Consider the following 12,757-nt stretch of genomic DNA (forward strand, 5'->3'; position numbering starts at 1 on the left):
GGAATTCCATCCTCCCATCATCATCATCATCAGTCTCTTTTTTCCCCCACGCTCGTTTACAGAGTTCGTTTGCCCTTGGTCATGTCAAGAAACGCGTGAGCTCATTTATGATAATTATTATCGTGCAGTATGTTGCTGGCTGCTTGGCACTATTGGCCTTTGCTCCGCAGGCGTGATTGATTTTTAAAAAATTATTTATGAAAATTGTTTTGCGGTGTTCTGACGCAATTGGGCAATACATGTAATACAAAATAGCACACGGACGCTTTTACACAGCAAATAAGACACTAAAAGATTTTAAAAATCCATGCATTGGTACTTAAGGCTTCAGAACACCCATAGCAACATCTAATACTGAAATCTGACAAGAAAACCTCATCATATAGTACGGGCTGAAAAACCACGAGTTTCAAATATATAAGCGTGTGTAAAAAGCACGGCATTTGTGTATTCTGTGTTCAATATTTACATGAAAAGCCATCGCAATTACGATCAACTCCCTCTCCGAATTCCATCAGGTCATATCGAGAACACGTTCTCCGTATGGCCGCCCCACCTCCATCTGTACTTTGTGGGGATCTGCCTTTCCTACTGAATGCGAACGCTGAGAAGCAGATGTGAATACAGTCTCTTCACATGATGTACTCGCCACTGGCAGCCGACCGAAGCTCAGAGGTCGCAACCGGGTACCCGATACCCGTACCCTACCCGATACCCGGCTACCTGTACCCGGCCGGGTACGGGTACCCGTTTGCGACCCTGGTGCGGCCGGGTACGGGTAAGGAATCAAAACCCGTTTGCGACCTCTGCCGAAGCTGTTGTATGTGGAGGGTCTTAATATATTATTTAATTTAATTTATTCTCGCAAGCTCGTGTCTAGGGGTTTTCTTACATCAATTGTAAGACCTTTTCCACAATGGTCACCAGGTCCATATATCCGTCCAGCAGTACAGGCTTTGTGAAGCAATACCACTCGTGAAACAGAAATACACCACTCGGCACACTACAACGCTGAGTATTTCATAGATCAAAGCATCAACTGGTGTCATAATCACGTCAACTCTGCATCATTATTCTTCTGCAGCATACATGAAAAACACACAATCGACCAACGCAACCGTACCAACCAATATATGATAAAGAAAAATCTGAATGTCTCAGTGTATAATCAACTAACGTATAAGCCCTCGAAAGTGTACTACCCCTAGATTTGAAGCTTTCGTGACTGCAAGGATTCATATTCTTAGGTTTTTTCGGTAATGTCACGTAGGTAAAACATTAAAATTAATAAAAGTAAAATAAAATAAATGTTTTACCTACGTGACTTTACCGAAAAAACCTAAGAATAGTGTACTACCCCCCCTCTTTATAATGATGTTGCAATTAGAAGAGATCTGTTACCAGGCAACCAACCGCTAGATGATCACCTCCTTCGCTCAGGTGAGGTTCAGGGCAGCAGTCTCTGCAGCGAGCCACGCACCTGCACGCACTGTCCCAGTGCTTTGAGCGAGGATGCAGTTCGCTCCTCCACGCTCCTCCAGTGTGTCCTGCACAGGAGCCCCAATCGCTGACAAGGCTCTCAGTCGACCGCTGGCCGTGCCCGCGCTGGCTGGCGCACAGCAGATGCCCGTCACTGCAGCTGGCAGAGTGAACCTCGGCGTTGTCTCCGGCGTCAGGTGCCAAGGCTTCTGCACCTCCACTCAGGCGATGGACTCGGTAATGCTTCGTATTAGACTCACAAATCAAAGACTAAAATTGTATGCACTCGTGCAATACTTAACAATATAGGACCACGGAAATGTTGCACTTCTTCAAAGATATATCAAAACCAACCCACATTATCGACTACAGTAAAACATGCAAACTCAATGATATAGCCTTAACAAAATATGGAAACGCACTGGTGTAAAAACAAAAGAGTTTACTCTCCAAATACTTAACAGTATACAGAAAATATCGGCAAAAACAAACGGTTCTCTGGAAAAACAAAGTCTGTGCACCTCGCAACAGACCGACCAATATCAAGAAACAATAATTCTACCAGTGATACATCAGAACAATTACCAGTGGGCCCTCTGCGTGGGGCAGCCCCTGGGAGCCATGCCTTTCGCATAGACTGATTTGAGAACGTTAAGTTAAATATTAAATGACAATTTTCACTCATAAATATTAACTACCGTTAATGCAACCAGACCATGGGATGATGTAGAACCGTAGTCTTTAGACTGGTAGGCCGGATGCTATATCCATGTATGGTGTAGGCTACTTATTGCAAGGACAAACATCTTGATTTGGGACAAACATTTTAACTAATTTCGGACAAAGGGCCTCGTGAAGGTCCCAGGTGCGATGTCTCTTATTTAGATATTTCTGGGCGTGAGAATGAAAGCCTCCCTTCCTAGACCACATGACTGCTGGAAGGAATGGTCTGTTTTAATGAGCTCAACATACATGGAGGATAAACGAGAGCAACTGAAAGACACTTGTGATTAACAATTGTAAATCTAATATTAATTACGTATTGATTATGAAAAAGGGGTACACATCCAACGGAGCCCCGGAATCGATTGACCTCCTACCGAGGACCCATTTCCTCACGGTTATCCAAATCCCAAAGCCTCCGTGGGAGTGAGTAACGGAACCTGTTGAATTAAAATTTAACCAGGTGAGAACTCAAGTTACCAGAATAGTCACATGCACAAAAGTTAGTGGGTGGGTGTGTGGGTGAATGAGTGGGTGAGTGAGTGAATTATGGAGTGAATTATTGTGTGAGATGGTGGTGGCTGAGTGGGTAAATGATTGAGATGGTGAGTGAGCTCAAGTTTGTTTTACCAGCACGAGACCACGATCGTCTCATTTTGCAAGCATGATCTGGGTCGGCAAAACAACCGTGTGATTAGAAATTTAAAATCTTGCATAAACATAAATGAACGTTCAATACATTATTGCCTGTAGTGCATGTCGGCACAGGCAGATTATTTTAGACTAACCATCGTGCAATTACGTTACGGAAACATTATAATCGGGCGACTTGCACTAACGTGTAAACAACACTGTGGTAGCTCGTTCAGCCACATATTGCAGAGGTTCGCGGTTCTACTCTAGCGGCCCCCCGATTATGTACCGCCGGTGTACGAACCGTAATTAGGGGCCGTCCATAAATGACGTCACGCACCTAGGGGGGGGGGTCAGACATTTGTGACGATGTGTGACGAGGCGGGGGGGTTGAGAAATCTGACGTCACATCAATGCGCAACTTTAAATAAATATAGACAACACGTTTTACTTAATTAAATAGACTTTTTGATAAATGTTTCTCCTACAACATCACAGTGCAGCGCCCCATTAAATACGCACTACAATGACAATAGTTTAAAGCGATTTGAAGCATGTTTTATTTTGAGGGGGGGGGGGGCAGAGCTTTGTGACGTCATATTTGAGGGGGGGGGGGGTCTGACTTTTTGTGACGCCGTGTGCCGAAGGGGGGGGGGCAAAAATCGTCCAAAAATCGCGTGACGTCATTTATGGACGGCCCCTTACTACTTGCTGTCCGCTTCACCGTGGATGATAAAATTCCCGTGACAGTTTGCTCAAGGGAGGACATTAACAAACCCGACACTGAGCTACTATAAGGGGCTGGAGTGGTGTATTTCCTCTCTCGCCAATGCTAAAAAGTGAGATTTTCGTGTAACGCTATCCGCATCACACCTCCAGTTTAAAAAAAAAGCCCAATGTTAATATAAATAACACCGCTTAGATGTAAATGAGACCTCGTCTAAATGAGACCTGGACGAATGATTTGATTCGAATATTTTTCTCCATTAACCTTTAATGCTTTAAATGACAAACGAATGGCAAATGTCACTGAAGCGCTTTTTTTACTGGTCTGTGGCCATGGACCAGAAATAATTGTAACAGCTTCGATCTATTCGTGGGCTTCAGACCGAGGCCATGGTGATTCTGTAAATGAACCTTATGGCGGTACCCCAGGGTACCATAGTCCCCCGGCTCTCGCATAATGTCCGTGACGCAGTCATTCTTAGTCTGTTGATGGTCGGCGATGCGGAAATCGACTCATCTGGACAAGCTGTACACGATGCACGATTAAAAGTTGAATTTTTCGAGAACGGATTTTTTTATTCTGTTTGGCATTTCGACATCGCGGAGTAGCATTGATTTCGGATTGATTGGTACCCCAGTCGCAGAATTAAGTACACCCCTGGAAAAAAAAAAGTGTCCCAGAAATAAAATATTTAATTGCCTCTGCTATTTTGTATTATTTGGTACCCCGGGGTACCGCCATGCTCGTGAACAATATTTAAAATGAAGCTCTTGATTTGCATGAATGCGCTTTGTTCCACACGTTCAAAATGTTGTGCCTGGTACAAAACAACTAGGAAACCAAATTCAGATGCTCATATTGTTTATTCGTTTTGGTGAGATACACAAGGCAGATTTTAACCCGTTCAACAGAAAACCCCCACTTAAATTGTTAACATGGTTTCTTGATTTTTTTTTCAGTGTGTATAAAGTAAATGAATGAAAAAATATATATACATTTAATCTGGCTAAGTTGTGTCACATACATTCAGATGCTAGTGAATATAGTTGCTTGCAGTTCAGGTCATACCTGTATCGCTTACCTTTATCCTCTATGAAATCCAACAGGTTACTTTGGATTTTAAAGAGCACTCAACACACACAATGCACCCATCTGAAACTCTCAGGCAAGTAACAATTCATTTCCCCATAAATGTCATTGTCACTGTTCAGGGTCACGATTTCATTTTATAACCGTCAAGTTTTGACAATCTTCTTTATTCTGCATTGATTGTATAGTTTTGTCTGCTCCAACAGCTTACATGTGATATGAACGGATCGTTTACATATTTATTTCATGTGTTACAACAATGCTCACATATGATTTGATGCAAGTGTAGTAGAGTTACCCACTCGATGTTCACAAACTGGGAGAGCAAATCGTTAACAAGGTTTTCCCGCTCAAACTAACGGTCAGGGTCTCACAAGCTGTGAGAGCTGACCTTAAACAAGGTTTTCCCGCGCGACCAAACGGTCAGGGTCAGATAGGGTGAATTGGGATCGAAAAGCAGATTGGGAACGACCAATCACAGGGTTCCACAAGGTGGCCGGGGATTGGACAACCCGGCCACGAACAAGTATAAAGCCAGAGCGCTCAGAGCTCTCGGGGAGTTCGACTACACGAAGACCCAAGACGGCGGAAGAAGCCTAGGACCCTGGACCAAGCCCTCCAGCCCTTATAAGGGCTAGGGTTCAGAGTAACCAGTGGTCGGGGAGACATCTCCCTAGGTCCAGTCAGAGGACACTGAAAGAGCGGGATATTAAGTAGCCTGTAGGGTATGGGGGCTTGTACGTTCTGAGTGCATAGGGACTGTGTTAATAAGACGAATAAAAGTGTGTGCTACAAAAGACGTTGAAGAGTCCGTCTGTACAACACTACACAAGTATCATAAACTTAATGCAAGTATCATAACAGTAAGACAAAAGACCAATATTCCACTTAATTATATTCACCTTGTAATAGTCAGTGTTGTGCTTTTAAAATTATGGCTTAGCTCAGTAGGGTTGTCCAACCCAGTGGTATAATCACTTTACCACATCTTGCACTTCTCTAAACATTTTCCACCCAGATATTGTTTTCCAATCTATTCCGATGCAGCAGACTCTCAATTATCTGCAATTACATTAACCGCACATATGCAGTAGTTATTTGGTAATCCACGATGTTAAAATACTGGTGTCTAGCCTATTATTCGTCCTGACACCCTTTCACCCATCTTCGTTACGTCTTTTGCTTGGTGTTTCCTGATCTGCTCATGCACATCTGACATGCGAGGACACCCCCCGTTACACCTTCCCTTTGACATAAAACCTCTGAACTTCGATGACATCTACGTTTCCTCCCCATGGAAGACAGCAAAGCAATGCCCGGGCCAAACGACATCCTGGTGATGTGCACTGCGAACACGTGGTGTTGGTGACGATTTTGAGGGCGACGAGAGGTTGAGTCATAGTTTTAAATGGTTATTGATCCCTTGGGTTGGCTTGTTGTGGCAGGCACTACATGACCTCGCTTGTATTATCAATTCTGCCGATGACAATATCATCCGGAATGTCCTTGATCTAGTCAGAACTTGGAAGCTAAGCAAGCATGAGCCTGGACATTTTATGGACGATCACCATGCACAGCAGCAGATTGTTGTCAGCTGCTGCGGAGCTACTTGGTAGGTAGCAGAGGGGAGTGCAGCAAAATCCATTGTTGTACTGCACTGCTGGGCCCCCACATCTACGCTCCCCACCTTCAAATACGGTAATTGCCATGACCCGCACAGCATTTGAATTCCCTCATCCAGCAGTGGATTGACAAAAGGGCTGTTCATGTACACGCATTATGAATGGTAGCGATTGGGTGATTATGGCCAGGATGGTCTGAACAAAAAAAAAACCCTTCATTAAACACGACGCTGTTCGTTTATTTTAATTAACATTTCATAATTCCTCACTAGTGTTTATCTGAACATAGGCTTCCCCACCAGTTTATCGCGGTTAATTGAGAATCCCCCGTCACTACTGCACCCGCTCACGACCGCCCTCACGTCTCCCTAGCCCCGACTCACGGATTCGCCTGTGCCCTCAGCACTCTCTTGCGCACCAGGCGGGGACTGTGAGCGTTATCGAGGCCCACGTCACCTAGCAGGGTCAAGTCGTCAGCGATGCTGCGCGCGCTGCGATCGCAGGCGAACTCCTTACAGCCGCACTCCTCGATGAAGGTGTACGTGGCATCGAACTGCGTTCCGTTGGAGCAGAGGAAGCTTGTGCTCCGTGGGCGAGTCTTCATGTCTCTGCAGCACTTGCATGTGTGGTTGACGCTGTTTCCTTGCTCCGAGTACCTGGACACACCAGGGTCACAAAGCTCATCGTTATTTCACGGTTCACTACGTATCGCTTTTTTCTTTAAAGATACCGGACGGGGGCTTGTGTTGCCTCCGAAACGTCGTGATTTAATTTATTTCAATTTTTTACCTACGTGACTTTACCGAAAAAACCAAAGAGTATGAATCCTTGCAGTCACGAAAACTTCAAATCTAGAATTAATACCGGACTCCGTTTAGCTGTGTTCTAACTACGGATGGGAGGTGCGGCTGCCTCCTCCTCGAGTGGTCAATAAGCATAACTGTGACTGCAGTAAGGTGCGGTCCATGACTAACATCAATTTGTAAAGAATAGGTCTCTATAGTCGTCTATGGGTCTCTTATGGGAGTCTATAGGTCTCTGTGGGTCTATGGGTCTCTATGGGATTGTAACCGTAGCGTAGTGCGATCCATCATTCAAATCACCAATTTTTTCCCCCACACGCTTTTGCAGGAGATACAAATGTAATCCATCTGGAGATCCTAGATGCCATCAAAAGGCTTGCTAAACTCAACACGCACAGTTTTCAACTCGGTCCATTGCATTTCAAATCCCTTTACAAAATAAATATTCAACAGAATTTGCTCAAACAAAGACTCCGAACGTACATGGAGTAGGTGGGGCAGACGCCTTCGCAAGACACCACCTCCACGGGTTCCACACTGCTGCACGCGTCGTAGAAGATGTACTTAGACGAGTTTAACAGTCGGCAATTGCCTTTTGGCGATTCACCTGAGGACAGAAAAAATATGAACACAAATCAAACTATTGAAATAAGGCACAATAAAATATCATATGGACACCACTGCGATTTTTGTTGATAATACAGTGAAACATTAACAATTTGCATTGTTTGCCCTGACTGCTATTTGTGGGTCAAAGCCCTTCCACATTCCTGAGGCAAGAGCCAGGTCCTTAACAGGACAGTCACTTTAAAGCTTTCGTGACTGCAGGGATTCATCTTCTTGGTTCTTTCGGTAAAGTCACGTAGAATGGAAATAATAAAATAACTAAATAAAACATAATAAAATAATTCTCACGACGTTTCGGCCACAACGCAAGCAGCCGTCCTCAGGTGAAGACCAGGTCTGTCGGGGAGATAGCGTCTGAAATGACGTCTGAAATGACGCTGTCTCCCCGACAGACCTGATCTTCACCTGAGGACGGCTGCTTGCGTTGTGGCCGAAACGTCGTGAGAATTATTTTATTATGTTTTATTTTGTTATTTTATTATTTCCATTCTACATGACTTTACCGAAAGAACCAAGAAGAGTTCAGTCACTGTTGAGGTGCAGGAGAATGAGGTGTGGAGTTGAGGCTCTGACACTGGCAGAGAATGACTACGTGGCAGGGTCTCCGAGGTTGCTTCACAACTCACAGCCTCCGTGAGTAATAGCTCAACTCAGGGGTGGCAACTAATCACGTTGCACTGCCCGCAACACAGCCTTGCCGTGCATCTAAAACGCCTGTTATGCATGCTGGTCACTTATCCAAGTACTACCAAGGCTCAACCCTGCGTAGCTTCCGAAATCTGATGAGACCAGGTGCTTTCTGGGTGATTTGATCAGGGGTAACGCATGTGCGTATGTTGAACTTCTTTCGCACCGTACGTAGCCAACCGTGATGATCGGAGGTATTACAATTCACAAATGCCTCAAACGGAATTCTGATATGACAAATGCACTATGTTGTGTGTTTAAGAATTGATTAACAATTCATCCAAATGATATACTCATAAAAACATGTAAATTTAAATATGACTCACAATGACAATTTTTGTATAAACTTCATAGGGGGGGTGAGATCGTGAAACGCCCAATTGAATTGGCTCAATAAGGAGCAAAAGTAAAAATGATTTCCTGCTCAAAAGAGAATGGGGGTGGTGCTAATCTCGTGTGTAGAGCCCTGAGGCAGTGGTGGATTCCACATTCCTGTTATAGGGGCAAGTATCCATAGAACGATCTGACAGTCATTGTTGATTGGAACTCGCAACCATCGCAATTGTGAGCCATTTACTCTCCTGGTGGGTTAATACTGGTAGGAACCTCCTGGTTACACCAGCCCACAGGGGATTATTGTGTCCGTCCGTCGTGCATCCAAAAATGGGAGGGGTGGGGCTGGGTGGAGAAGGGAGGGTGATGAGGGGCTGGGTGGGGAGGGGCTTGGTGGAAGGGTGGGGAGGGGCTGGGAGGGGAGGGGCTGGTCACCCCGTGGTGCCCTTATAAAACTCAACGTTTAACCTACTCACGCCGGCTTGTACCCGCCCTCACAGTCGGCCATATTTGCGGAATACACCACGCCGCCGTTGACCCTGGCCATTGACCGAGCAACCCAACGTTCTTACCAGCTCCCTCCACAGGAATGTGTTTAAGAAGACGCATTATAAAATAATCTCGTTGATTTTTACAAGAGTCATTTACTTCTGATCACTTACAGGTTTTACAGCATTTTGCTTCATCCAGCATAATCGTTCCCTAAACGAAAAAACAAAACAAAAATCACATTGCATATATTTTCAGCACACTTTTATTAACAGCACTTGACAGTCGTACATATGTATTCTATTGATGCGTTATAATAGGCATAAACCAAATGCACACAATTCCACCAGACACCATTAGCAACATCGCCCCCTACTGACCAACTAATGTCCACTTGCAGGCCAGTGCTGCGTCTTCTGGAGATTGGAATCAATGTGATGTAAAGTACTTTGATATGTTGGTGCATTTAAGCGCCATATATATACAAATCTTTATCCTCGTTTACAGATCCCATCAGATTCTGGTGTGTCAGTCTATGAATGTTTAAGGAACCCATTCGGGACAAGTATCAGGAGGAACCCTAAGGCTTAGTTTCAATATTCTGCTTATCCTGGCCTACATGTGGAGGGAACATGATTTAATTAAACTACACAGATACATTGTGGGACTAAGTATGCACTCTGATCTCTAAGTGTTTGAGAATGGCCCACAATAGTGGATATCACAGAGCAAACTCGGAGATCACTTAACAGTGACCTCGGTTTCACACAGCAGGAGGCAGCACTTTCCCGGCCACCTTGCTGTTATGTTCGTCACATGCCAACCCAAGCTACAGTTTTCATTCTCAGAGCTGGATTTTGCTGAACGTTAACGCGTTGCTATTTTTGCGTGGTGATCGACAACTGCGCTGAGCCCATCAATTCACTGCACTTGAGATGGCAGTTTAATCACAAAGTCAGGTTCTCGGCAGTGCCAGCTCATCGCTCTGACCTCTTGAGCCACTAGGCCACCTCCCCACAACACAGTTCTTAACACGGTGTCCTTAAAGTGCTGCTGTGTGCTGTTACCGGCAGGCAGTCGTCAGGGTTGAAATTCGGGGAGCACTGAACGGTTTGTGTCATCTCAATTGGCCCTCCAATGGAAGATTCACAATGCAAAGTCGTGCAGTTGTTTTGAGGGTCTTGCACAGTCTTTCCAGGCTGCATAAACACAAAACATGTGAAGATCAATAACAGTAACTACGCCCATGTTTTCTCACTTGAAAAATAACAAGACTTATGTAAAAAAAGACATGTTCTAGAAATTATGATCTTACCATTTTAAATCAAAGCGACTGGTGAACAGGGTGAACAAAAGACTCCCATAAAGTGTTTAGTGCCATGTTTCATAAATACCTAAGTGATTATTTGCCACGAAGAGTAATGTTCATCGCATCACAGTCAAACAGATATTTTTACATCTCAAGAGCTGCAATGAATTAAAATGAAGTGAAACCCGAATTTAATGTCGTGCTCTTTTTGTGCAGCCGTTGGTTACTGGGCTGAAAACTTCAACTCGATTACTCAGAACCTGGTTTAATCACAGGCGGCTGCATGGATTCATATCCAGGCTTTCAGACAGTGGTGGCTCAGTGTCTCGTACACTCACCGTTATATTTACCCAATGAGCCACACAGCCATCTCTACTTTGTGCATATATATGCTTCATATAGACACTGGGAATTAAAGTTTAAATATCAAATCTGTCCCAAGTGCTTTAAAGACACATTACCTCCAGCATGGTGACTGCTCCAGACATGTTAAAGACGCACTTTGTCTTCTCACACACTCCACAGCACTCCCCCTCTCTGTGGATGAACTCATTGCCCTGCAGGATTTGGGAGAGAGAAACAAGTGTCAAGGCATGGATATCACTAGTAGTGATTATTTTTGCATAAACGGAATGGTTACATTATAATATGAGAACGAATTGTGCAACCTGCTATGATATATTGATGAGAGACATAGATATTGACAAACAAAATGCTACAAAAGCTTAAATGAGGTGCATTGTCAAATTCAATGCGATGGTTTTATTTTGCAGTCACTGGGCGACTGGGCTCAGACCATCAACTCGGACAGGCACCTGAAACCCGAATTTGAACCCAGGTTTTCAGCAGTGCCCGGTCATTTGCTCTGACCTCTGAGTTACCCAGCCACCTCCCCACAACACACTTCTTAACACGGTGTCCTTGAAGTGCTGCTGTGTATTGTTACCAGTGGGCAATCTTTAGGATTCTTGTACTGGCACCAACCGGTTTGTATCCTCTCAATTGGCCCTCCAATGCTAGAGTCACAATGCAGAGTCGTGCAGTTGTTTTGAGGGTCTTGCACAGTCTCACCAGGCTACATCAACACAAATCACGTCATGATTAACAACTTTAACTATGACCATGCTTGCTCACTTGGAAAATAACTAACCAAGTAAAACAATATTGTAAAATTGCAGATTGTGGCATTTTCCACCATCTTTATGAACAGAACACTTCCACTAGGTATGTAGCACTCCGTTACATACACACAAACATGATATAACGTGGGTTACCAATCAGCAATTAGTAAACGTAATGACTTCATTACTCTTCATAATTTGGTTTAATCACAGATAGTCGAAATCTGAATTCCATCCCAGCTGAAAATTGTGCAAAGAAGCATACAGAAATGCGTGCTTGGAATGATCCTGACAGACAGAAAGGGTCAGATAACCCACGGTTATATTACGTCACTCAGCCACCTCTAACGAGCGTGTGTGTGTATACATGGCATTTAGGCACTGCTATTACATGGTAAGTATCGAGTCTGCACTAAGTGTTATATGGACACTTTACCTGTAGCAAGATTACTCTTCCAGACATGTTAAAAGTACAGTTTGTCTTCCTGCACTCGCAGCACACACCCTGTTGGTCCACGTACTCATATCCCTGCAGGATTTGAGACATAAACAATGAAAGGCATAAAGGTTACTCCTCGTGGCGAATTCTGTTTAATTGGGGTTGTTACCTTCTATAACATGTTTCTCACAAACATGGATATTGAAAAATTAAATTAACATTAATATTTATGGTTATGCTTGTATACCCAGTCTCAAGACTCTCTTTCAGGACTGCCACGTTTTGGAGTAGTGGGCAATGATTACTATGAACAATTCCAATTGAGCATTGCAATTACAACTCATGGACAGAAACAGTAACATTTAGGTCAGAGCATACATAATCTAGACAACATAACAAACATAATTGGGCTTCGCCAGGACACGTTGAGAGAAGGTATGATGACTGGTGGTCCAGATTAACCACAGAGAGGATGTCAACGAGAGAGATGGAGCAATGAGTTCAGCTCGTGTGCAAGATAGATTGTGTTATTGCAGGGCTGAGGGATGACAATGGCTTGGAGAGGCCTTCATCCAGCAGTGGATAGATTATGGTTATTGATTAAATACTGCGATCATTGCATATATGTATATACACAAACTTAAAAGACAGAATTCATGACCAAAGTTTTTGGCAC

General features: G+C 44.0%; 1 protein-coding gene across 1 annotated transcript in view; it reads right to left on the bottom strand.

Moving 5' to 3' along the window:
• Positions 1-4,406: 4,406 nt before the first annotated feature.
• Positions 4,407-12,757, bottom strand: part of LOC144737070 (uncharacterized) — a 73,317-nt gene continuing 64,966 nt past the window's right edge. Inside the window, exons 42-48 of the mRNA XM_078619722.1 lie at positions 12,079-12,171; positions 11,468-11,596; positions 10,983-11,078; positions 10,280-10,411; positions 9,386-9,425; positions 7,560-7,683; positions 4,407-6,929 (exon numbers count right to left, since the gene is read on the bottom strand). Coding sequence (XP_078475848.1) covers positions 6,653-6,929; positions 7,560-7,683; positions 9,386-9,425; positions 10,280-10,411; positions 10,983-11,078; positions 11,468-11,596; positions 12,079-12,171 — 891 coding nt within the window. The 3' untranslated portion in view covers positions 4,407-6,652. The remainder of the gene's footprint in view (positions 6,930-7,559; positions 7,684-9,385; positions 9,426-10,279; positions 10,412-10,982; positions 11,079-11,467; positions 11,597-12,078; positions 12,172-12,757) is intronic.

Source organism: Lampetra planeri, chromosome 64 (genome assembly GCF_965212315.1).
Source record: "Lampetra planeri chromosome 64, kcLamPlan1.2.h2, whole genome shotgun sequence".
Classification (NCBI taxonomy): Eukaryota; Metazoa; Chordata; class Hyperoartia; order Petromyzontiformes; family Petromyzontidae; genus Lampetra; species Lampetra planeri.